The sequence below is a fragment of the Dermacentor silvarum genome, chromosome 4, assembly GCF_013339745.2.
Source record: "Dermacentor silvarum isolate Dsil-2018 chromosome 4, BIME_Dsil_1.4, whole genome shotgun sequence".
NCBI lineage: Eukaryota > Metazoa > Arthropoda > Arachnida > Ixodida > Ixodidae > Dermacentor > Dermacentor silvarum.
Window position 1 is genome coordinate 32,627,324 of NC_051157.2, and position 22,550 is coordinate 32,649,873.

Here is a 22,550-nt window from a genome sequence, read left to right on the forward strand (position 1 = left end):
TATGACAGATATTATGCGAGTGATGCTAAGGGGTAAGCCTCCCTGCTCCACTTGCGACATCTGTCAACAAGGCACTATGCAAATAAATTCAATTCTGGAACCGCTATGCTTTTGTGGGTAGGTAGGTAGGTACAACTTTATTCGACAATAGGTGTCGTTCAAGGGGGGAGGTAGTCTGTCAGGTCATGCCTGACAGCCACCTCCCCGGCTCTGTCCACGGCCCGGAGCTGATCCTCCAGGCTGGTCCCGGCGAGGATATTATTCCATGCCCGGGATGAGGGAGTGGCCATGAGAGAGTGGGGGGGAGGGTCCTTCCGGCAGTCCCAGATAATGTGGTTGAGAGTGGCGATCTCTCCACATAGCTTACAGTGGGGGTCTATTAGCTCCGGGTATATGTAGGAGAGGATCTGGGGGCAAGGAAACGAATGCGTCTGTAGGCGACGCCAGGTCATTTCTTGACACTTGGTCAATTTAGGGTGAGGCGGTGGTCTCGATCGTCTCGTGATTCTATAGTAGGTGGTGATGTCACTGTAGGAGGTCAAAGGTTCCCTATTCGAGTCCTCCAGGTCGGAGGCCTGTCCCGCCGCTCGGTGGACGAATCCTCGAGCATGTTGGTGGGCAGCCTCGTTCCCCGGGTTCCCCGAATGGGCCGGGACCCATACAAGTTCGATGGGGCAAGCGAAAACCTCTGCGTCGTCATCGTCCTCCCCGCTTCCATACTCGGGGGGAAATTGAGAACGAGAAGAGAGAAGGGGGTGAAGTAGTCGTAGCGTTGTAGGAGCTACGATGCCACGAGTGAAGTTGCTGATGGCGGCCTTGGAGTCGCTCAGAATTGTGGTGAAACCTGCCGCTGCTGCAAGTGCGATGGCGACCTCTTCGGCTTCAACTGCGTTGGGGGCTCTCAGCGAGCATGCTGTGCGTAGACGGGACTCGCAGTCCCGGTTGTTGGGAAGAGAGACCACACTGATGGCGAAGTTGTTATTGGTTGGGTATTTGGCGGCATCTACGTAAGCCGCTTCCGGGTTAGACCCGTGAGTTTTATGGAGAGTCCTTGCTCTCGCTTTTCTTCTTTCATCGTGGTGGCCGGCCAACATGTTCTTTGGCATTGGCTTGATGAGGAATTTCCTCCTAATTTCTGGCGGAATCGTGGCAGGGTCATTGCGCGTGGGAGAAACCCTGTGGCCAATGCGGTCCAGGATCCAACGACCCGTCCTGCTTCCTTGAAGCCGGTATATTTGCGCAGTCCTTTGCGCTTCTAGGAGTTCCTCCAGGGTGTTGTGTAGGCCCAAACTGAGGAGGCGTTCTGTTGAGGTATTACGGGGAAGTCCCAGGGCGGTCTTATAAGCCTTGCGTATCAGGCGGTCTAGGCGATCGCGTTCGGTTTGTCGGAGTTGTAGGTATGGCAAAGCGTACGTGAAACGCGGCACGACAAAGGCCTGAATGATCTGGAGTAATTCCTTCTCCTTCATGCCCTGCCTGCGTGCGCTTACCCTGTGTATCAAGCGAGCCGTCTGATTTACCGATATGGCAAGGCGGTCTAGTGTGATATTGTTGTAGTGGTTTTTCTGCACGATGAGGCCAAGTATCCTAATGTGCTCCACTTGGGGTATTGGTGTACCATTAACCAGTACGTTGATAATCGGTAGTGGAGATTTTATTCTTCGTAGGTCGGGAGGTCGGAGGATCATCAATTCAGACTTGCTTTGTGAACACTTGAGGCCTGCGTCACCCACATGTTGGACGACAACGTCCGCGGCCCTCTGGAGGGTCTCCTCTATCTGCCCGTCAGACCCGGTGGTCGTCCATAGCGCGATGTCGTCCGCATAAAGTGTGTGGCGCAGGCCCGGGATTGCATCCAGCTTGTGGGGTAGTGACCTCATTGCGAGGTTGAAGAGAAATGGTGAGAGAACGGCTCCCTGAGGGGTGCCACGGTCGCCGAGTTTGATCAGCTGGGAAGTGAGGCAGCCCACCGATAGTTCAACCGTTCTGTCAGAGAGAAAGGTACTAATATAATTGTATGTGCGCTCTCCAGGTTGTAGCGCGGCTAGATTGCTGACAATGGAGGAGTGCTTCACGTTGTCGAAGGCCTTGTGAAGGTCGAGTCCCAATAGAGCTTTGGTGTTTTTGCCACTGTCTGGTTTGATGATGTCATGGTGCAGCTGGATGAGGGCATCCTGGGTAGAAAGATGTGCACGGAAGCCCAGCATCGTGGGGGGAAGAAGGTTGTGCTCTTCTGCGTAATTTTGTAGGCGACAGAGCACAACGTGCTCCATCAGCTTACCCAGGCACGAGGTAAGGGAGATGGGTCGGAGGTTGCCGAGCTCGAGTTTCTTGCCCGGTTTCGGAATGAAGGAGACCCTGGCGTGCTTCCACTCTGCAGGTATTTGGCCGGATCTCCAGCATTTATTCATGTATTTGGTGATAGCCCCCACTGATTTCGAGTCGAGGTTGCGGAGCATTTTGTTGGTCACTCCATCTGGACCTGGTGCCGATGTTGTGCGCAGCCTATGGAGTGCCGCGCAAACCTCGGTCTCTGAAAAATCAGCATCGAGTTGGGGGTTAGGGTTTCCCCGGTATTCTGGTAGCGTCGTTCTGGTGTTACTACCGCCATTTAAATTGGCTTGGGTATTGATATAGATATTGGCCAGTTCGTCAAGCAACTCCTCGTCCGAGCCCGGGTATTGGTGAATGATGCGTTCAAGACGTTTTCGGGTCTCGGATTTGGTGCTGTTAGGGTCGAGGAGATGGCGTAATAGATGCCACGTTTTTTTGGCGCCCATTTGACCATTCAGACTGCTACATGTTTGTTCCCACTGCTGACGTTCAAGCGTGGTGCCATGAGTTTCAATGTCGCGTTCTAACTTCGCGATTCGTCGTCGGAGTTTCTTATTGTGCCGTTGCCGCCTCCACCTTCGCATGAGGCCTTCTCGTGCCTCCCACATGTGTAGGAGACGAGAATCTGTAGACGCCAGATTCTCCACACTCATTTCCTGCGTTGAGGTTGTGACGTCGCTCTTTAGGGTCTTAATCCATTCTCCGAGGTCAAGAATTGTGTCGGGGGCTGTTTCCCCCCGATACTGGCGGAAATGATCCCATTTGGTTATGCGTGCCGCCGTGCGGGTTCGTTTGTTAGGTGAGGTGAACACTGTTGTGACTAGGATGTTATGGTCACTGCCTACCGTTAATCCAATATTTTCCCACTTGGCTCCCGTCACATTTCTGCCCAGGGTAAGATCAGGGGATGTGTCCTTACATACGCTGTTTCCGACCCTTGTCGGAGGTTGCTGTGGATCGTTGAGGATAGTAAACCTTGTATCTTGAATGATTCCCCATAGTCTGGTCCCTTTAGGGTCCGACTTGGGGTAACCCCAATCGGGATGTTTGGCATTAAAATCTGCGGTGACGAGTAGTTGAGCGTCTTTGGCCATGCAAGATGCTTTCTTTAATATGGGAGAGAAGTCGGCTCCCCTGTCTCTGGGTGAGCTGTAAATGTTAAGGATGAAGAGAGCCATGTCCCCTCGTTTCTTGGGCAGGATTTCAACGAGAGTGTGTTGAATGCTGGTACATTCAATTTCATGCTGCACAGCTGTCAGTTTACGATGCACCAAGATGGCTGTGCAGGGGGGGGAAGAGGCTCCCAGCTGGTTATATTCTTTGTAGCCAGGGAGCTTTACGTTGCAATTTGTCTCTTGTAGCGCTATGATATCAGGAAAATGTGTGGGCTGGTTGTTGCCCACGTGTTGAATAAGTAGCTGCAGATGGCCTTTCTTTTTTTGGAAGCCTCTGCAGTTCCACTGCCACACCATAAGTTTGGTATGTTCAGTATCCATGATGGTTATTTCTCTTGTATGGGCTGGGAGCCCGGCTGAGCCGAGGCGGTCCGGCTAGGTTGAGTGTCTGGCATTCTGGCCAGCAGAGTTTCTTGTAAACCATTAATTTGGGCTACTATCTTGGCTTCCAGCCTTTTTTCAAGGGAGATAATAGCCTCCTGCACCGCCTCGTGTACCGCGGTGGTGATGTCGGCTTCTGCATGTAGTGACGCTGTGGTAGAGGCGGCTTTGCGTTTACCGGCCGCTTTCTGCGCCGACCCTGACTCGCTATTGCTGGTCGAGGGAATGGTGCAGGTTTCAGTTTGCATCGGGGTAGGGGGGGGTGCATTGAAAGAGGGGGATGTGGGGGACATAGCGTTATTAACTTTTGTTTCTAGTGTTTGAATATAGCCTGTTAATCGCGCTATCTGGGACTGCAAGGAGGTGATATTGCTCTTAAGAAGGGCATTCTCTTTGGCCAGCTCCCTCACCTGGGGGTCCGTTGATGCGGCCGCTGGTGGTCCCGTCGGTTTGGTAGAGCCCGGGGGCCCCTGGTCCCAGGCCACTCTCTTGGGCTGCTGTTGGCTGCTGGACGACTGCGGCTGTGTCGTAGTGGCTGGCCTCCCGGTGGAACGAGATCTTCGATGTCGGGCCGAGCGGGATCTCGAACGTCTCTCGGAAGGAGAACGCGAGCTTCTCCGCGAGTCCCGGGATCTTGATCTGGATCTGCTGGTGTGTGCTTGGTGTCGGTCCCCTCCTCCATCTCCCGTATTTGGCAGTGGCGGAAAGGAGATTGACCGGTCCTTGGAGATCGAGCGGTTACCACAACCACTCTGTTGAGACCCGGTGTTGGTAGAGGTGGGCGTAGAGGTGGTGATGGAGTTGGCCGATGTCAATGAAACGCGGGCTTGTCCTGCGGTGTGCTTACTGGTTGCGTTGTTTGCAGAGGGGTTCTTGCGCTTCTTAACGAAACGATATTTGCAGTTAGAGCTGTACGTGGAGTGCTGTCCGTTGCAAATTATGCAATGGGGAGTGCAAGTGGGTGTTGATCCTTCGGGTGGTGGGGGATGGTCACCTCCGCAGCGTTGGCAGCGGTCTTGTCGTGGTTTGGGGCAGACATCAGTCCGGTGGCCTGTTGAACGGCAGTTGAAGCAGGCCTCAACCTTGTTGTGAAAGGGTAGAAGGCGAAGTTGTACCCCGTGATAGCATATCCATCGAGGTAGTTTAGTGTCGATGAGGGTGACCAAAATATGGGGCGTTTTTCCCATGCGTCGACCGTTCACGACGGATAGCGTGGGATTGCTTGCCTGGAGATCTTCCAGAATGGCTTGGTCCGTGAAGTCGTCAAAGGCATGGTATAGTATGCCCCGCAGAGCATCATCCGGAGGCGGGGCGTAGATATGGACGGCGAAGGCTTTGCCGGAGACTGTGAGAGAAGTGATCCGCAGATAGGCTTGTGCACGAGCCGACTCCGCTACGCTGAGCGTGAAGGTGTTGTTGGTTGGGTGAATACGCACCATGTCACGCGATGCAGGTGGGAGATCTTGTAGGTTCGCTGCTTGTAATAGTGCGGTGTAAAGATGCCAAGGTTGAGACTTGGTGAGGTCCACGGGGGCTTTTGGACGACCCACAATGTGAATCGTATCGGCTGGAAGGCGCGGGAGTGGAACATGACGCCGTAGTGATGGAGGCGAAGCCTTTGTTTGCTTCGGTGGCCGTGCCGACGAAGGTGAGGAAGCCGACGCGTCGTTTGGCGTTGCTGCGGCGGCAGCGGCGAGACGCAACGCTGCGCGGCGTTTCTCTTGGGCGCGAAGGCCTGGTGATTGCCAGGATTCCTCCAAGAGCTCTTCCTGGGTGGCCTTTCGTCCTTCGACAACGTACGCCATGTAGGGTAGGCGGCCGAAAGGTAGGAAGGCAGGGCGGCGGCAGGTAGCCGAGTGCTTCTCCGTCAGCGGGTTAGCGTGCAGGCAGGCGCACTCCAACTAAGCCTGGTCGGCCTAGGTTGGCGCGCGGCGTGGACGCTGGCGTCCGAAAACTCTCCTGGGGCTTCCCGGGCAGGTATCGGGTTGAGGTTGGTGTCAAAATGAACCTGACGATTTGCTGCATCCACTAGTAGCACAAACATCAAGGTGTGGCCTAAAGGACCGGCACAGAAAGGGGAAATCAACGGAGCCGATGTGATCTGCGACCATTCGCGTCGGCGACCGCAGCGCCTCCCCTGCTTTTGTGGGATATTGGGCAACATTTAGTCTGCAACCTGGCCAACATGTTCTTCACAGAGCAGCAGAGAAGAATGCCGTGGGGGGAAAAAAAAGAAGGAAGGCAAAGCACTTCAGACTAATGGCAAAACACTCCAAAGCCCTGCATTCGATAGGACATCAATAACTACAACCCTGGTGTCTTTTGATAAAGTAAAGTATAAAGTGCAACTTTGAAAGCCATTCTTAAAATTGTTTTTCTTGCCTTCTGCTCAGCTTGTCCTGCTGATTTCTTCGCAACTGCTAGGTCTATTTCAATTCTATTTTTTTTACTATGTTCTTTCAAGTGCAATTCAGAGCGTGACATTCTTGGTTTTCCAGTGTGATTTTTCTGAATTATTGATTCAACTAGTTGTTCAGTCTAGATGCCTGTTGTGCGCTCACCTCATAAAAAATAGTAAGAAAATCATGTTCTATATTAAAAAACCTAAATACTATATTTACTCGCATAATGAATGCACTTTTTTTCCCGAAAGATATGTGCCAAGTTGGGGGAAGCGTTCGTTATGCGGGGTAAAATTTTGAGCAATTTTTTTTTCGCTGCCACTTTCAAAAAGTCACAGTTTCGCCCGAAAGGCGAACCATCGATTGTGATAGCAAATGCGTAGACAGCTATACGAAGTAAGGATAGTAGTTTTATCGACAGTATAAACTTGCAAACGTTCGCTAAGCATGTAAATTAACAAGCATGGTGCCAGCACACACAGGCAAACATCACACTAGATGACCACGGACACTTGCTGTGAAAACGCTGGCGTGAGGAAGCACAGCATCTACAGCGATTGAAGTGGCCTTTGTGCTGTTGACTTCGCTTTGAGCCAGAATATTGATATTCGCACAAGCGTGCAACTCACTGTAATCCGTGCACATTTTGCTGTACTATTTTGGTGTCAAAATGGCAATGCTTACAGCTGTTAGCACTAAGAACTTGAAAAGCTTGCAATATCTTTGAAATGTTGCCGATAACGTTTGTGATGGTTAACTCGAACATACCGCGCTGCCGACCATTCTCTTGGCAGCGCACCAACACACTCCGACACAGTGAAGTGAGTGTGATGAATGTACTCGACTGTGAGCAGGTTCAACTGCTAGTGTCACTGAAATTTTCCGTGTGACAGCCTGCAAATGACACAAATGGCAAAGTGCACTTGCTCCAAGTGGCACTAAATTTGCTCCTGACGCCTAATCTTTCAACACACACTTCGAAGGAGTATTTCAGGTTTAAAATTTCTCACTACGTTGCTATCTGTCATTGCCTTGCTTCTCAGACAGTTTGCTTTTCCATCATAAAATGGATTTTCTTTGTACACACGCTGTTCCTGTTACTCGAGGCTTTCATTTGCTGTCTGTGATACATAGGTCACCGTGCCAAGAACCTAATGTGAATCTTGCCTAGGCACACTTCGTTTTATGGAAACACCACTAGAACTAAGAACAAGGAAATACAAAAAGTGCTGACTAGCAACTGTTGACCTACATGGTTCTTTCATCAAAGCGTTTTAGATAGACTAGAACAAAAGGAAAACAAAGTAAAATGATGTAGTGAAGGAATTACCTCAGCAAAAGCAAGACAAACAATGCCATATGTGAGTTAAATTTTACATGGTGCTGTTCAGGCTTTCCTTTATGTGGTTGCTGCGCTAAATGAGTTTTCTCATTTTCTTTTCTCGCTTCTGTTCCTCATTCTAATGTGTCCCCAAGCTTTGATGAACGCCATCCGCAATGATGAATGCCGGAAAACAGCATACCTGCCAACTCTCCCAAATTTTTCTTGAAATTTACTAATTCTGGCTGATTCTGCGATTTTACAAATTTTTCGGCAAGTTCTTTAAAAAATTTCCTTTTGCGAAAAAGTTTCACTCGACGGTCTCTAACCGTACCCCTGGAAGTGCTCTTATTCTTAAAGCAGTACCTGCTTGGAGCAAGCTTATTGTGATAAGTTCATGAAGCAGGTGAAATCTGCAACAAGGTCGCTGAAAAAAATTACTGTGATCTGAAAATACTGTTCTTTGTCAGTATAGTGCAGGTCCAAGTTTGCTACTGGTTGTCTACCATGTCTAAATATAAATCATTAATTATATACAAGTGTATCATCCCACAAAAGATGTGTGGTCGGGTCAAACTTAAAACAAAAAAAAAGCAATGCATGCTATTTCTCCGCCCCTTTTCCTCTCAGGTGTTGCGTCTGTGGGATTTTTACAACTTTTAATGTTCACAGGTTGGCAGGTATGAAACAGTCTGAATTGGCGCTGCTTGTGTGTTCGCTTCTCCATATTTAATTTATTGCCGATGGTTCCTTAAAACAAAATAGAGCTCTGCTGGTAAATCTTGCCAACTAACCTTCTCGATTAATCAAAACTTTAGTCTGGGATAGTTGGTTCACTGCTCTAATATGTCAATGATGCAGAATGGAGACGACAGTAATAACAGGAGGAACATATAAAACACGCACACAAAGGCGCCAATGTGCAACTGTTTGTTTTTTTGTTTTCAAACAGCAATTTTATATCTCGAAGCCACTGCAAACATACAAGGGTGATCTTTATGGGTAAATTAGGATATATTTCTATAAATCCTAACCTAAAATCCTAAAACTGCCGTCATAAGAAAACAAATGAACAGTTCGAAGTTGGCACCCATCTTTGTGTGTTTTATGTGTGTGTGATTCCTGTTAATCCTGCCCTCTTCTTTGCTATGCGCAATTGCCGTATCTATTGGAATAACCTTCTCGCCTTACCGACCTCATGTTTTCTCTTCCCTGTTGTCATGCTGTGGTCACTGCGCTGATTGCCTCTTTCCTGCTTCCACCCACCCACTTCTTTCTCTTCTCCCCCTTCAATTTCTGGCTCCTAAATAGTGCAGCAACTGGTGCACAATTCGGCTGCTCTGTTTCTTGCCTCTGTGCCACCGGCTTGCGACCTCACCAAGTGCACGCTGGCCGCAGCTGCGGGCTTCCCTCCTTTCCGTGTCGTGCCTCTTAACAGCACTAACCTCCCTCAGTCTGCTGCTGCCACTGTCTCAACCACCGCTAGCGCCACTGTGCCCGCTTCTGTGGCCAGCCTCAATGGTGAGTGCCTTGTCATATGGGACTTTGTGGAAATGCCATTTTAAACATTGGAAGGCGTATGAACCAATGTGGATTTGATGAAAGACATAAAGCTACAATTGTGATGACAGCTGACTCGCCTAAAGCCCCTCCATCCACTTGCCACCACTGCTTCTGCTAAGTAGCGCCAACCTTTGACGTGCGCCGCTCTCTCTTGGTTCGTTGCCCACATCAGTCTTGCTTCTTGAATTTCCCCTTTCACTGCTTTTGGACGCTTGCATCTCTGCACAGCTGTAGCAGACAGCAGATGACTTTGCTTCGGCTCAGAACCAGAAGCCGAGGTGATGTAAGTTCCACGTGGCACTGGAAGCTGAGAGGATGAACGAGAGAAACACGGAGGAGAATAGGTTGGCGGTACTTGACCTAGTCGATTGAAAAGTGTGTGGAGGGGCTCTAGTCCCATCGACTATAAGAAGCAGTTGCTCTCTATTCACCAGTAGAGGTATATTACAGTGACACAATAGGTGCTAAGGGAAGGGAATCACAATCGAGGACAGCAGATGATTCGGTGGTGCAACGAAATAGCAAAATATTGGCAAAGTCAGCTTAAGCAAGATGAGTACTTGGAGATCAGATCAATGGGAGAGAGGCCTTCATCCGGCAGTGTACATAAATTAGACTGATGATGGATGTTCTGTAGGGCTGCTTAACATCGCCATCCTAGCACTAAGTTTTGTGAAGTGTCCCTTAACACCCTTTTTATCACCATCATTTGCAAGAGACATTAGTTGTCATGATGCAAAGGCTGTTGTCTGGGGAAGTGACACTAAGATATGTGGGTGTCATTAGAAATGACCATATTACACTGGAATCTCACTGATATGATTCTGCATATGTGTTTTCTGGATAATACGTTTTATTATATACCATTTTTTATTCTTATATACGATTATGTTCGGATAATACAATTTTCGGATGATACATTTTATATTCCCGTTCCCGTGAAGATCGTATCAATGAGATTCCACTGTAATTTAATTATAAGGCAGTCACAATTATAAGGTGAGGATGCAGTTGGGGGATCCAAGAAATATATACTGAGTATGCACACTAATATTAGGTGATATAGAGTAGCCTACAGATTATTCAGAATTCGTGGGGGTTGCCCGAAACACCGAATAAGCAACAGCCCCGGAATAATCGGTGTGGGTTATATGCAAATTTTGCCTTGAGGTGTGACTTCACAGCAACGCGAATTTCATCTTGTAGTGTGGCTTTATGGCAGCATGGCGTGCGCTGCCGTGAAGTCAAAACCATAAGGTGAAATTCGCACTGTCGTGAAGTCGCACCTCAAGGTGAAATTCACATATAACCTGCACACACACTGCGTTCACTGTTAAATTTTTTGAACTCTCCATATGGTAGTACCTCACCTGCTAAGGCTTACTAGTTGCTACAAGCTTCACTGTTGTCCAAAATCTGAATCGCTGGAAATGTGGCACTGCTGCCACCTTATTGAAACAGTAATTGAATCCATCAGCCTCTCATATAAGGCAGGGAGTGACTTTGAGGCTAAAGATTCTGGGAAAAGAATGTCGCCTTATATTTTAATAAATATGGTATATTAAATTTTGCTGCGTGACAGGCGTCAACTTGGCCCACGTGACACAGTTGTAACTTATATAACTTCCACCACTTCTGGCATGTTACCTCCTTTCCTTGCTGGCTCATTCTTTCATGTCTGATTGCTGAAAGCACGTGAATGAAGTGTCTAGCTACTGAAAATGTTTAGCGACACTGAAGGAAAAAAAATTTACTTTGCTAACTCAAACTGCATGGCATACTGGAGTGAGGACCAATCAACAACTGTAGCGTCGTTGATGGGAGGTGCAGGGAATGTATGCAGGGCTTGAGAGACGAGACGGAGACAAGAAGTGCAAACAGGTGGCATGACCACTCAGGCTCAAAGTACATGTTCCACTTTGTACTAATGGAAAAAACAAGCATGTGCGCAGGAGCCAGCACCTGCTTCCTTTCTGCTTCTTGGTACACTTCTCTTTCTGTTGATGCATTGCCATAACTTTTCAAATCTGTGCTTGGTCCCAAAAGATAACCCACTTATCTTCAAGGTAAGGTACCTTGTCTAATAGAAACCTGAAACATCCTGCAAGATGCTATGGTAAATCTATGAGTTAGACTTGTACAGTGACCATCTTGCAGGACATTTAAAGGGGTTGTCTGCTGTTAGGTCAGACACCTCGTTAGTATTCAGTCTGATGTGCAAACGTTTCTGTCTTTTATCTGGGAAAAATATATGGCCAGTACGATTTGTTGCTCAAATACCTATCAATTAAAATTAGCCTGCCAGCTTCCATGTGAAATTTGGTCATGATAACGGGCATTTAATGGTTCAAGGACCAGGTTATGACCAAAGAGCTCCTCCAAGTGTGCAGAATATTTAAGCTGCTATGAATGCTCTAATACCAGTGAGGTGTGAATGCCAATTCATAAGTACCAATAGACCAGTTACTTTTTTATTCTTTCATGGCTATTCCTGAACAAGAAATACCACCAACTTGGTAATTTCTTACTTTCTGTCTGCATTTTGTGTAGGCATTCTTTTACAATATTGGATTGATTGATTGATTGATTGATCTATTGATTTTAACATCTTAAAAAAACACAGGGGCTGTGAAAGATGCCTTATTGGAGGATTTCAAGTTAATTTTGAGCACCTGAGCCTCTTTATTGCACACCTAGAACACGGCGCAAGCATTTTTGCATTTTACTTCCATCGAAATGGAACTGCCATGGCGGGGAATATAACCTGTGACCTCTTGCTAAGCAGTTAAGCACCATAGCCATTGTACCTACTAACGGCATTCTAATCGAAAAAGTAGATGATGCAAAATACCAGGATTTTCTTTCTCGTCAGACCTTAAACGGAACAAAAATGTGGAGTACATCACCTTAAAAGACGGACGTGTCCTAAACTTTATTAAAAGCAATCTTAAGAAAGCTCCACTCCACATTAAACAAATTCTATATTTTTCTAGTATGTGTTCGGTACTCAAATATGCTTCTTTGGTCTGGGACCTGAACACTAAAGTTCTTACTAATAAATTGGAGGCAATATAAAATGGTTCCGGGCACTTTGCGACTAATTCCTATGGCTACGATATCAGTGTTACAAATTTAAAGCACTCTGTGTCATGGGACACTCTTAAGTTCCGACACAGCCTTGCTCCGTGTTTATTCTTAAAGCAGATTTCCTCTGGGGAAGTGGTGATTGATCGGCATCGGCACCTTCAGCCCCCCACGTAAATATCTAGAACGGACAGCAGCAAGAAAATGTGATGAATAGCGCTCATCGCCTTACTCCTCCTAACATCACTGAGTCAACGTTTAACAAAATTGTACACATCGCATTTAGTTATATAGCATTTATTGAACCGTTTCCTAACGCTTCGGTTCACACAGATTCCAAAATTTGCGTTGGGTCAGCGCAACTTTTTTTCAGCTACTGGTGGCCGCAACAAGAGCACACATAGCACTTTTTGGTCTTTTTGTGCAGCTCAGGTGAACTGTAGAGTACTTGCATGAAATAAGTTTATGCTATTTTCCTGTTAATATTCTTCGACTGTGACTGTTAAGCTTGTAGCGCAGCTCAGAACGAGCAAAAAGGAAGGTAGAAGGGGTAATGAAAAGGACCGGAGAACAGGGTGAGCCTCGTCCCACTTCGACTATGCAAATGAAGTGAACTAGCTTGAACCGGTGTGAACCGTTTTTTGCTGCGTAATTGAACCGGAACTCATACGTTTTCGGTGAACTGTAATGAAAACTGTAACGAAAGAAATTTCTCTTCAACACTCTGGTTGTAACACTGGAGCACTGCTGCGGCGTTTTTGATTTTGCAGGCTCGGTGTCAAGCGGGACGTCGCTGCTGAGTTTGAGGTGCCCCGAACGGCCCAGCACGCTGCCAATTGGTGCTGCCAAGTCCAATGGGGCCTCATCCCAAAGGCTAGCTCTCCTGGATGAGACTGACGATGACACAGAAGAGTTCACTGACTCTTCTCTGCCCACAGTACTGTCGGTGGGAACCCCTGCGCCCAGCGCTGTGTCTTTCGTGGTCGGGGACAGCAGGTTAGCAATGATATTTAGAAGGTAACTCTACAGTTGTGTGCACTTTTCTTACTCTGGAGCTTTCATTGCTGGTTTGTCATCAGCATCAAGTAAGCGTAACCAGGGTGGTGTTTTTGATTGGTCGTTTTAGAAGGCCACCATTATCACTGCCTACCACTTGGCTAATCCAGTTGGAGTAGACTTAATGCAGGGAACTTAGTTCTCGCCACCTTTGTTTTACGACAAACCTGCTAGGAATAATAGGAATAATAACTCGTGTACGATGTCGCAACAAAGAATGGAAGTACATTTGTAACGTGAAATGAACGCTGTTTATTGATTGCACAAGCCACACATCTTGTACAATACTGAAGCAGATAATGCGGGTATTCACAAACATTAAATGAACACTATTTATTGGCATCCGCAAGTAACACATCAAAAGACCTTCATTGCTTCAACATTGCAATGGCACGGACCTTGTCAACACTAACTAAAGGAGGGGTTTTCGATATGCTCCGAGCGCTGTACGGTTGGTGATGATAGTGGCTTCCTCTTTGATTACTATGGTGGCAAGCACCACCTTGCAGAGTGCTTTGAAAGGAGGGATCTGCACACCCTACTCTGAAATTCAACTCGGGTGCAATTCACAACGAGGGCTTCATGGGCCCCAGGAATGCTTCCACGCACCCCACTAGTTCCTTGACCCCTATTTGAGAACCACTGCTGTAAGAGAACTAAAACTTGAATTGGAATGAGCCTTTGAAAGAGTTGAACAGGTAATTCAGGGAACATGCTGGAGAAGTTATATACAGTAGACCTCTGTTACTTCGACTACAGTTCATTCGATTTTTCGGGTAATTTCAATCCTGAACTAAGGTCTCAGCCAGCACCCATAAATTTAGATGGCACCAAACCTTAGTTATTTTAATCCTGAAATTAGCCTTTGCCGGATAATTAGAATTTGGCTCGTCATCATGCACACGCCCAATCCCAATGGTGACCACAGTTGTTGACTCTCCTAGCAGCAGCGTTCATATTGGCGGCATTTAGGGTACAGTGAATGGGTCAAGTACATGTCATCTCTTGCCAAAAGTGCCTATTTTCAGCCTACCTTAGAAAGATTTTCAAGCAAAAGCGGTAGCTCACAAGGAAAACAGTGTTTACCCAATTATAATGTGCGCCAAATTGCTTGGGCGGTGCAGTCCGAGGCCAAAACCAAAGCCACTTTCGTAGTGTTCAGCCATCACAGCCAGCCTAGCCAGCGCCATCAACATTGCCATCACAATATGGCGACCATGAATGGTGACAAAACAAGTTTTATCACGTATCATGACGATTTCGGCATGCGGCTTTCAGTCTGGTTGCAGGAGCACATTCTAACATTAATTTCTTTTAAATGTTAAGCTAGGGCAAACAAATCGCGTCACATATTTTTGGGGTTTCGGAGAATTGTATGCGTCGCAGTGCAAACTAGCGAAGTGGTTAGCCGAAGTGTGGGCCACAATCTCATTTGCGATTGTTGCGGAGTTGTTTGATGAATGCAGACTGCAGTCAAACCTCGTTAATATGTAGTCAGCCGGGAACGACGTTTAGGTATGCACTACAGTGACTAAACGGTGTACGAATTAATCGCCAATGCTAGTTTAGCGGCTACTTACCGGCCGGAAAATTGCTACGTCACGATGCTCTCAAACACACGCACTCAGACAGACTTTATTTGCTGGTAGGCAGCAAAAAATCGGTGATCTTCATTTGCTGCTGTGGTGACCTTGCCGCGACAACGGCGTCTTCGAACTCGATAAGGCCTTACGATAAGGTTACTAACTAAATTAACAAGCACGGTGTAACGCGTGCACAGGTGTAAACATGAACACATCTCACTTGATGACTGCGGAAACTCGCTGTCAGAACGCTGAGTGAGGAGGTACGGCAGCAGCAGTGAGCGTGCAGTCTCTCGCTTCAACGGGAACTAGACGTCAAAAGCACAGTGCATACGAAGCTACCGGCGCTAGTTGCATTTTGTCTACAGATCGCTTTGAAGGCCCGCACGGACGCGTACTTTTTCCACGTGTGGCTGCCACCGAAGTAAACTCCTTTTCTCGCTTCCCCCGCCGTACCTTGCACGCGATGGAAGTAGCACACTTCTGCCCCACCTTTCTCCCTCGCGCCTGCGAGATTGAGCCAGCTGACCCTCGCAAGCTTTCACTCGCACATACAGTGTAAGGCGCGCGGCGACGATGTTGCCATGTTTGGACTTTATACGGAACCTCAAAGCGCTGTTCACGGTGACGACAGAAATGCGCATCGCAATAAAATGTGCTTCTGCGCGGTTACTACTTGAATTGGATTCGACAGCGAATTCGCACTCCCTACCAGCGGCTTCTTTGCGTTACCGGGAGCTAATCTCGGAAGGCCATGTTTTTGTGTGCGGCAATCTGCAACTGCTGTATGAGTAGGAAATTCATCATGGTGGCCATATTTTAGGCTTACTATCACTGGCGACTGTCGTCTGGGCGTTGCAACTCGAGAATCGAACGTCTGCGCACATGTGATTTTGCTGATTTTGTGCCTGTGCGTATAGAACAAGGAAGAAAAATAGTACGCACTAACCATTTGGTGGGAAATGAGCGACTACGGCTCTAGCGGTCAGCCAACATGGGGTTCAATGGGGACTGGGTGGGGGAATCTTCGTGACTATGTTTAAACCGCAATTACACATTAAGCAGGTATGTATTAACGAGGTTTGACTACCTATATCAAACGCATTATTGACTTTACAAAGGACGACAAGGTGTGGCTTCTAATGTGACCACTCTCATTGTGACCACTCTCGAACTGCTGTTCGTGAGTGGTCACAATGAACATTAGATAAATATCCATTCTGGGAAGTTAGTTTGCTGGTGTTGTCTTTTTCTTATTGCCAGAATCGGGACATGCTATGTCTTTCTTGCTAAATATTGAATGCTTGTTCGATTTCTACTTTGCTTAGGAACTCTAATGTCAATTCTTTGTTTTGCGCTGCTGAGGACGAGGTCGCGGGATCGAATCCCGGCCGCAGCGGCCGCAGTTCGATAGAGGCGAAATGCAAAAACGCACGTGTGCTTGCGTTGTAGTGCACGTTGGACCCCAAGTGATCATAACTAATCCGGAGCCCTGCACTATGACGTGCCTCATAATCAAAACTTGTTTTGGCACGTAAAATACCAGATAGAAGAATTCATTGTTAGTTTTCTACTCTGAACCAATAAAATGTTGATGCACATTTGATTAGGGGCTGTTTTAGAATCGGGCAAACATTGCCAATGAATCAGCAGCGTCTTTCGGCATTTTTTCTGCACTTGTTTAATTCGATGCGCCAGATTATTTGACCAATTTCGTCTATACCATCAGGGTCGCATTAACAGAAGTTGACTGTACCTAGATTTAGGGCAATGGGAGGAATGGAAAGAAATTATCGAAGTTGTAGTAATTGGATAAGGTATGCTATCGCTTCAGTGAAGCCTCTTACTATGTTATAACTGATAAACAGCGACCAAGAGAAGGTGATCACCATGCATCATTGTCCTTTGTTCTTTTTTTGCTGTTTACCAGTTTGAATACTATAACATAAATGTGGTCAATCGAAAACTCGTTAACCCCTTAGTACTTCAGGCTGACTGGAACTTGTCAGCTGTGTTCTCTTTGCTGTCTACGACTGTGCAGTCATGTCATGCAATATTTGGCATGATTTGTAGAGCTTGAAAGTAACACGCTTTCAGGCACCCCATCTAATTTTATGGATATTATAGTGACTAAGAGGTTGAGCAAGTAGCAAAAAACATGTTTAAGCAGTCTTTGACTTTGGAGAAAAAATAATTAGGGTTGCTAAGGGGTTGATCATGCAAGCGTGTTTGGATAATGTTCAGCATAGCTTTGCAAACGGAAAAACAAAATGTGCGTAAAATTTTGAGCGTGCTCTGTAATCAGAGGTCATGTTTGAGAAGGCCATGGCACACAAGTTACTCATACAGGACCTCAACAGTGCAGGTCAGTTGTGGTGTCCACCCTCGCTGGATGGGTACAGCAGCCAGCTTTGGCTACTTCCTGGGCTCCCCCTTTCCTAGAACTAGTACAGTAAAACCTCATTAGTTCAGATTTCACGGGACAGAAAAAAGAAAGTGCAAGTTAACCAAATGCGTTATTGGGGGTACCAAAACAACATTAAACAAATGCTTACTACATTGGCATGATTTTATTTACCGAATGAATCAGCAAATCCTGTTTTTGTTTTGCACAAAAGCAGTGCGGAAGCTGCAGTTCTCGTCATCTCGTGACTGATTAGCAGTTGCAGCGGTGAAGGCCTCGTGCCTTCCTTTGCATTGTGGCTCCGATGCCAGACCTGTGTCTTCATCCGAGACATGCTTTTCGTTATCGCGTGCACATCCAGTTAATTTTTTCGCCAGTGAGCTGGTTGGCAACAGATCATCCATCTATCGTGATGTAGCTGGCGGGTTTGATGCCAGCGTGCGAAATGCAGTATCACTTATGCTTTGCAGCATCAAAGCGAAACCTCTGCTTCATGTGGCCAACGCGCGCACAGAGTCAAATGAAACTATTGTTGGGCACAGCCACTGCAAACGGAACCGTGGTCACTATGGTGATTACATATTCACATTCATACTCAAGTCCACTCAAAATCGCCATCACCGAATTTCGTTCCTACTCACGTTAAGTAGCACTCCCTCCTTCTGTTCACACTAACATCCTCTCAAACTCACCGGTACTCACTCCCATTCATATTCATGTCTCTAACACCTTTTGCCACTCGCTCTCACTATCTCAAGCCTGTAAAATACAGGTATGGACCGAGTATAGGTCATTTAATCATGAGCGAGTATGCTGACCTACGGTAATGTCATTAGATTTTGAACTGGTGTCATCACTTGCCTTTCACTTTTACGTGTAAATGTGCTTCCTCTTTTTGATTAAGTGTTCGTCGTTCACCAGGGTGATCAATTCATTATACCAGAAGTGCAACCATTCAAGCCACTCTGACTCGCTCTTTTTCGTTTCGTGTCCTTTTGTGAGATTTTTGCTCTCTCTTAAAGTGCAAGGCTGTGCACTGGTGTTTCAGACCAAACTGCCGTGTCTCTCTTTTCTTTGGCAGCCCACCAGAACCTCCACAGCTTGTTCGACCGAAGAGCAGCCAGCTGCTGAACAAAGCAGTGAGTGCAGACGACGCACCACCTCGCCGGATCCTGACATCCACTGAGCTCATGGTGCAGACTGAGCCGTCTTCGCCGACGACGCCAGAGAGTGCAGGCCCCACCACCACCTCCGAACCACTGCTTCTTCCGCGGCCGCCGCTGACGTCAATGTCATCCATAGAGAGACGCAAGAAAGCGGGCAACATTTTGGTGGCTGCTCTGAAGGGAAACTTTTCCGGCGCCGTCGTTGATGAAGAAAACTCAACAGACTCTAACTCTACAGCAGACGATGACAGTTTGAAAGAAAAGAAAAAAGCCAAGGCGTCCTCCATCTTCCAGCCACTCAAGAAGAAGAAGCCGAAAGCATTGTGACTCTGTGCAAGAGAAGACCCGCCTTGTTTTCTTGTATTCCTGACTTGGTGCCACGCCCAGAGGCTCATTTCGCAGTCGGCTAGTGTCGGCAGTGGTCCTTTCTTTTGTTTGTTTGTTCTCTTTCCTTTTCTGGTATGCTTCTGAGCACGAAGTGCTTGACAGGATATTGGACGGGCTTGCGCCATTTTTTGTCTCCCCCTGCATTTCATTAGCAGGCCAACATGGCTCTGTCAACACCTGAGCTTAAATTTTTGTTAATAGGCAGGCGATTTGAAGCACCTTGAGGGAGCTAGAATTATCTCCCTGTGGTTGGGAAAGTTACTGTGTATTGTAGTGCACTTCATTACTGTTTCTTCTTCCTTTTCTCTGTCTCTTTTTCCATCTTTTAAAGCAACTCAAGCTGTTCAAGGCACAATGAGAATGAATGAACCTCTTCTTCTTTTTTTTAAATCGGCTATCATAGTTCATTACCTTGCAGTTGTACACATCAGAGTGGCTTTCACCTGTGTTGGATCTCTTCCTCTTTGGACTTGTTTTTGAGAGATGGTTTCCTCTGTTACCATATACGTGTGTCTGCACTTCTTGATGGCACAGTTTTTTGTTGTTGTTCTTTCCTTTCTTTTTTGGTAATGGCTGCTTGTTGAGCAGGAGAAGAGGAAGTGTGTGGTACGTCAAGAACTGTATTTTTCTAACTTATATTTTTGGTATGGCACATGGACTATTATTTCTGCCGGAAGCCATCACCCAGAAATGTGTCGGCAGGCATATTTAGTGATTCACTTTGCATGTCCATTCATTTTCTGTATCCTTGTTGGTGACCTGTTATTGTCCTTTTGGATGTCAAGAGGATTGGCTGTCCTTCAGTATTGTCACTTGTAAGCAATTTTGATGGGCTTTTGCTCCATAACTAAATCAGAATAAATGCTCTAACAAAGCGCCTTTTTTTTTTTATCGCTACTAGTATTTGCAAGCTTGTCGGAGTGCTGCTGGCAATTTTTTTTAACTGTTTTGTCCTTAGACTTTTTTTTTTCCTATGTGTCAAATTGCAATGAAATCTTTTATTGTGATTTTTCTTGGTGAGAATTGTCACTGTGCAGTTAGTGGTAACCTTTCTTACTGGGTGTTTCTTTTAAGCTGAGCTTCTGGAGATTACCAACTGAGTTAGGTTCATGATGAACGTCCCTGATGAAGTATTCAAGTTGAAATTTTAATGTGATTCCAGCAGTGGGATGCTGTGGACATGATTAGGTATGAGCACCAATTCTATGTCTGCAAGGGGCTCATGATGATTGTGGAATCAACATTTGTCGTCGTGAATAGTCTTCTTTTTAATGAAGTCCAGCTTTATTAGCTCATAGATGGGCCGTTCGGAGTTGTTAAGTTTAACCGTTTTCAAAATTTAGCCGTGTTGCCAGTTGACTGTAGCTATGGTGTGCTTTGGTAATCACTGTAGTAGCTGCTTTATCTAAAGCTTGTAAATCTGTAACATTATAGCTCGTCTATCCAGCTGTGAAAATATCTCTTGCATCTTTCACAGGAAGCTTGCCAAGTTTAACCATTTAATAGGTGAGCCATCCAAGCATATGGCTAACCAGTGCTTGCTATAAAAGGGGAGTGAAAGACCAATGTGTGTAACTGTTGCCCAACTTCCGCAAGATTTTGTCATAAATGTCAAATATCAGTAACCAGTGTATTTTGTATTGTGTGTGTGTCCTTGGTAACAGTTCCATCATGTAGAGTTCTTTGGAGAGTTTTATTTTTTTCAATTTTGGATGTTGGCCACTTGGGCCGCGACCCTGTAATCTTTTGTGAGTGCTTGTGTGTAACCTGTTATGTGAGTTGGCCATGTCGCACCCACCCTTTCCTTTGCTTCAAGCCCGTCAAATGGACACTGTGCTTTAGAAGTTGGGGATGAGCGTTGCTGCACCTGGTGTGTGGTGCTTGATGCACTGCTTCACGATCTGTGATATCGGCTGAGGGATCTCTCGCTAGGGGCTTCGTGACGTACGCAATACGGTGCACATGTTGCGACTTCATGGATTATTATGCATGCGTGGATCTGAACCACCCTCGCGACTCCTTCAGAGAGAACAATACATACTATATACTATCACGCACGTTGCTTCAAAGAAGCTGTGGGCTCTTTAGGAGTACTCTATACTCGTCGTTTCGCTTGTCACCTGACCGCAATTGCATTTCACTTATGCATATGGGAATCCTGCAGTTCTTTAATGTGCTTTAAGCTGCAAGGAAAGTAATACCTGGTCAGAGCACAGTTTTGTTTATTTTGGCATTTATTTGACATTGGCATTTAAAGAAAATGTTGGTAGAAGAGTGCTACAATTTTTACAGGCTACTACAAGATCTGGTTCACATGAGTCTTGCAGTGGGGTATGCACAAGATCTGCTGGTTTGCATTTGTGTTTTTACTTTGTTGCTGGGCGGTTGTTGGCTTGTAACATTCTTAATCATGAACATCTGCAGTGAATCTGTTATGTTCTAGCTTTCAGCGATAACTTTCTAGGGCAGTTATTAAGCACTGGGGCCAGCACTTTATCAGTAAATATTGAGGCCACATGCACTCTTGCCCCAGACCATCACTTCTGTGTTTTGTTGCTTGAACAGTGCATGATTGTAGCATAGCTGAGATCAGGCGTCACTGTTTTTGTTGCTTGCCCAATGGCTGTCTTTGTTCTGAATATTGGTCATCGCCTTAAACGATTTACTGGTCTTAATTGAGCAGATACATGAAAATCAGTTTGCCCTTAATTTCAGCATGGGAGTTTCATTGAACATATGTGAAACAGTGCCCACTGCCTGAAGGAGCAGCCGAAATGTGTTTCATGTGGTCACTATTTCAGACACTGTACAGGGTCCTATAATACGAAAGGGAACACCTAGTTTGTAGTCTAGCCAAGATAATTGCACAACTTTCACGTCAGACCTTGCTCACTTGTACTACCTAAGCGGCTCCTTTCTCAAGTAATTTGCTCCCTTGTTCTTCCTTTCACTTCAGTACAAAAATAAGAACAACCTATGGCCTTGACTGCAAATGGGGTGTTCCCTTTCATATTGACACCCACGTGTATCTTGAGGGCTGCCCCGTGCTCACGTTTGTCAACTCGAACTATAAAGAAAGGAAGCCTAATCAATTTGCTATTTTCTGGCACATCAGGTGCTCTTGCATAATAAGTATTGTTGTACAGAAATCCACACTTATATCTAGAGCACCGGAGTGATGCACATCTGGACAAAGAAAACGATATTTGAGTGAAGCTGTGTGCGTGGGCAGCAAGATAGATGCACAAGCTATGTATCTGATGCCTGGTACCTCGGAACTCTGCAGCTGCTATCTCTGTGTGTTTTCTTCTGCTTGTAATAGTGCTGCTTGAGCACTCTAGACAAAAGTGTGGATAGCTGGCAGCTGAGTCAAAAGCTTGTGCAGTCTGTCTATCGGCCTACTTGCCATGCCAACCTCAGGCTCGTAAAGCTATGTTTGCTCCTTTACAGCAAAAGCCTTAGTCTTCTCGGTGACATGTGGTGTGCTGTATTTGTCCTGCATAGAACTTGTTTCAAATGACTCTTCCCATGGCCAGCAATCTTCAGAGCAATCACACAGGGTGAGGGGAAAGGCAGTTGTCATGTGAACTTTTATGTGTTTATGCGGTGTGCTGTTTTGTCGCCAAATGGAGAATGACTGGTGGAATCGAATTATGTGCCGCTGCGAAATAAAATAAACCCTTTGTTTTTTCCA

The 22,550-nt window shown here is 46.4% G+C and overlaps 1 protein-coding gene across 9 annotated transcripts in view; it reads left to right on the forward strand.

The window, feature by feature from the left end:
* LOC119449726 (stromal interaction molecule homolog) overlaps positions 1–22,550 on the forward strand; it is a 54,145-nt gene extending 31,595 nt beyond the window's left edge. For 3 of the 9 annotated variants that reach the window (XM_037712963.2, XM_037712966.2, XM_037712965.2), the window contains exons 12-14: positions 8,925–9,134; positions 13,031–13,277; positions 18,385–22,550. In XM_037712963.2, coding sequence (XP_037568891.1) covers positions 8,925–9,134; positions 13,031–13,277; positions 18,385–18,796 — 869 coding nt within the window. In that variant the 3' untranslated portion in view covers positions 18,797–22,550. The remainder of the gene's footprint in view (positions 1–8,924; positions 9,135–13,030; positions 13,278–18,384) is intronic. The other 6 variants (XM_037712967.2, XM_037712968.2, XM_037712969.2 and 3 more) reach the window with 3 other exon arrangements.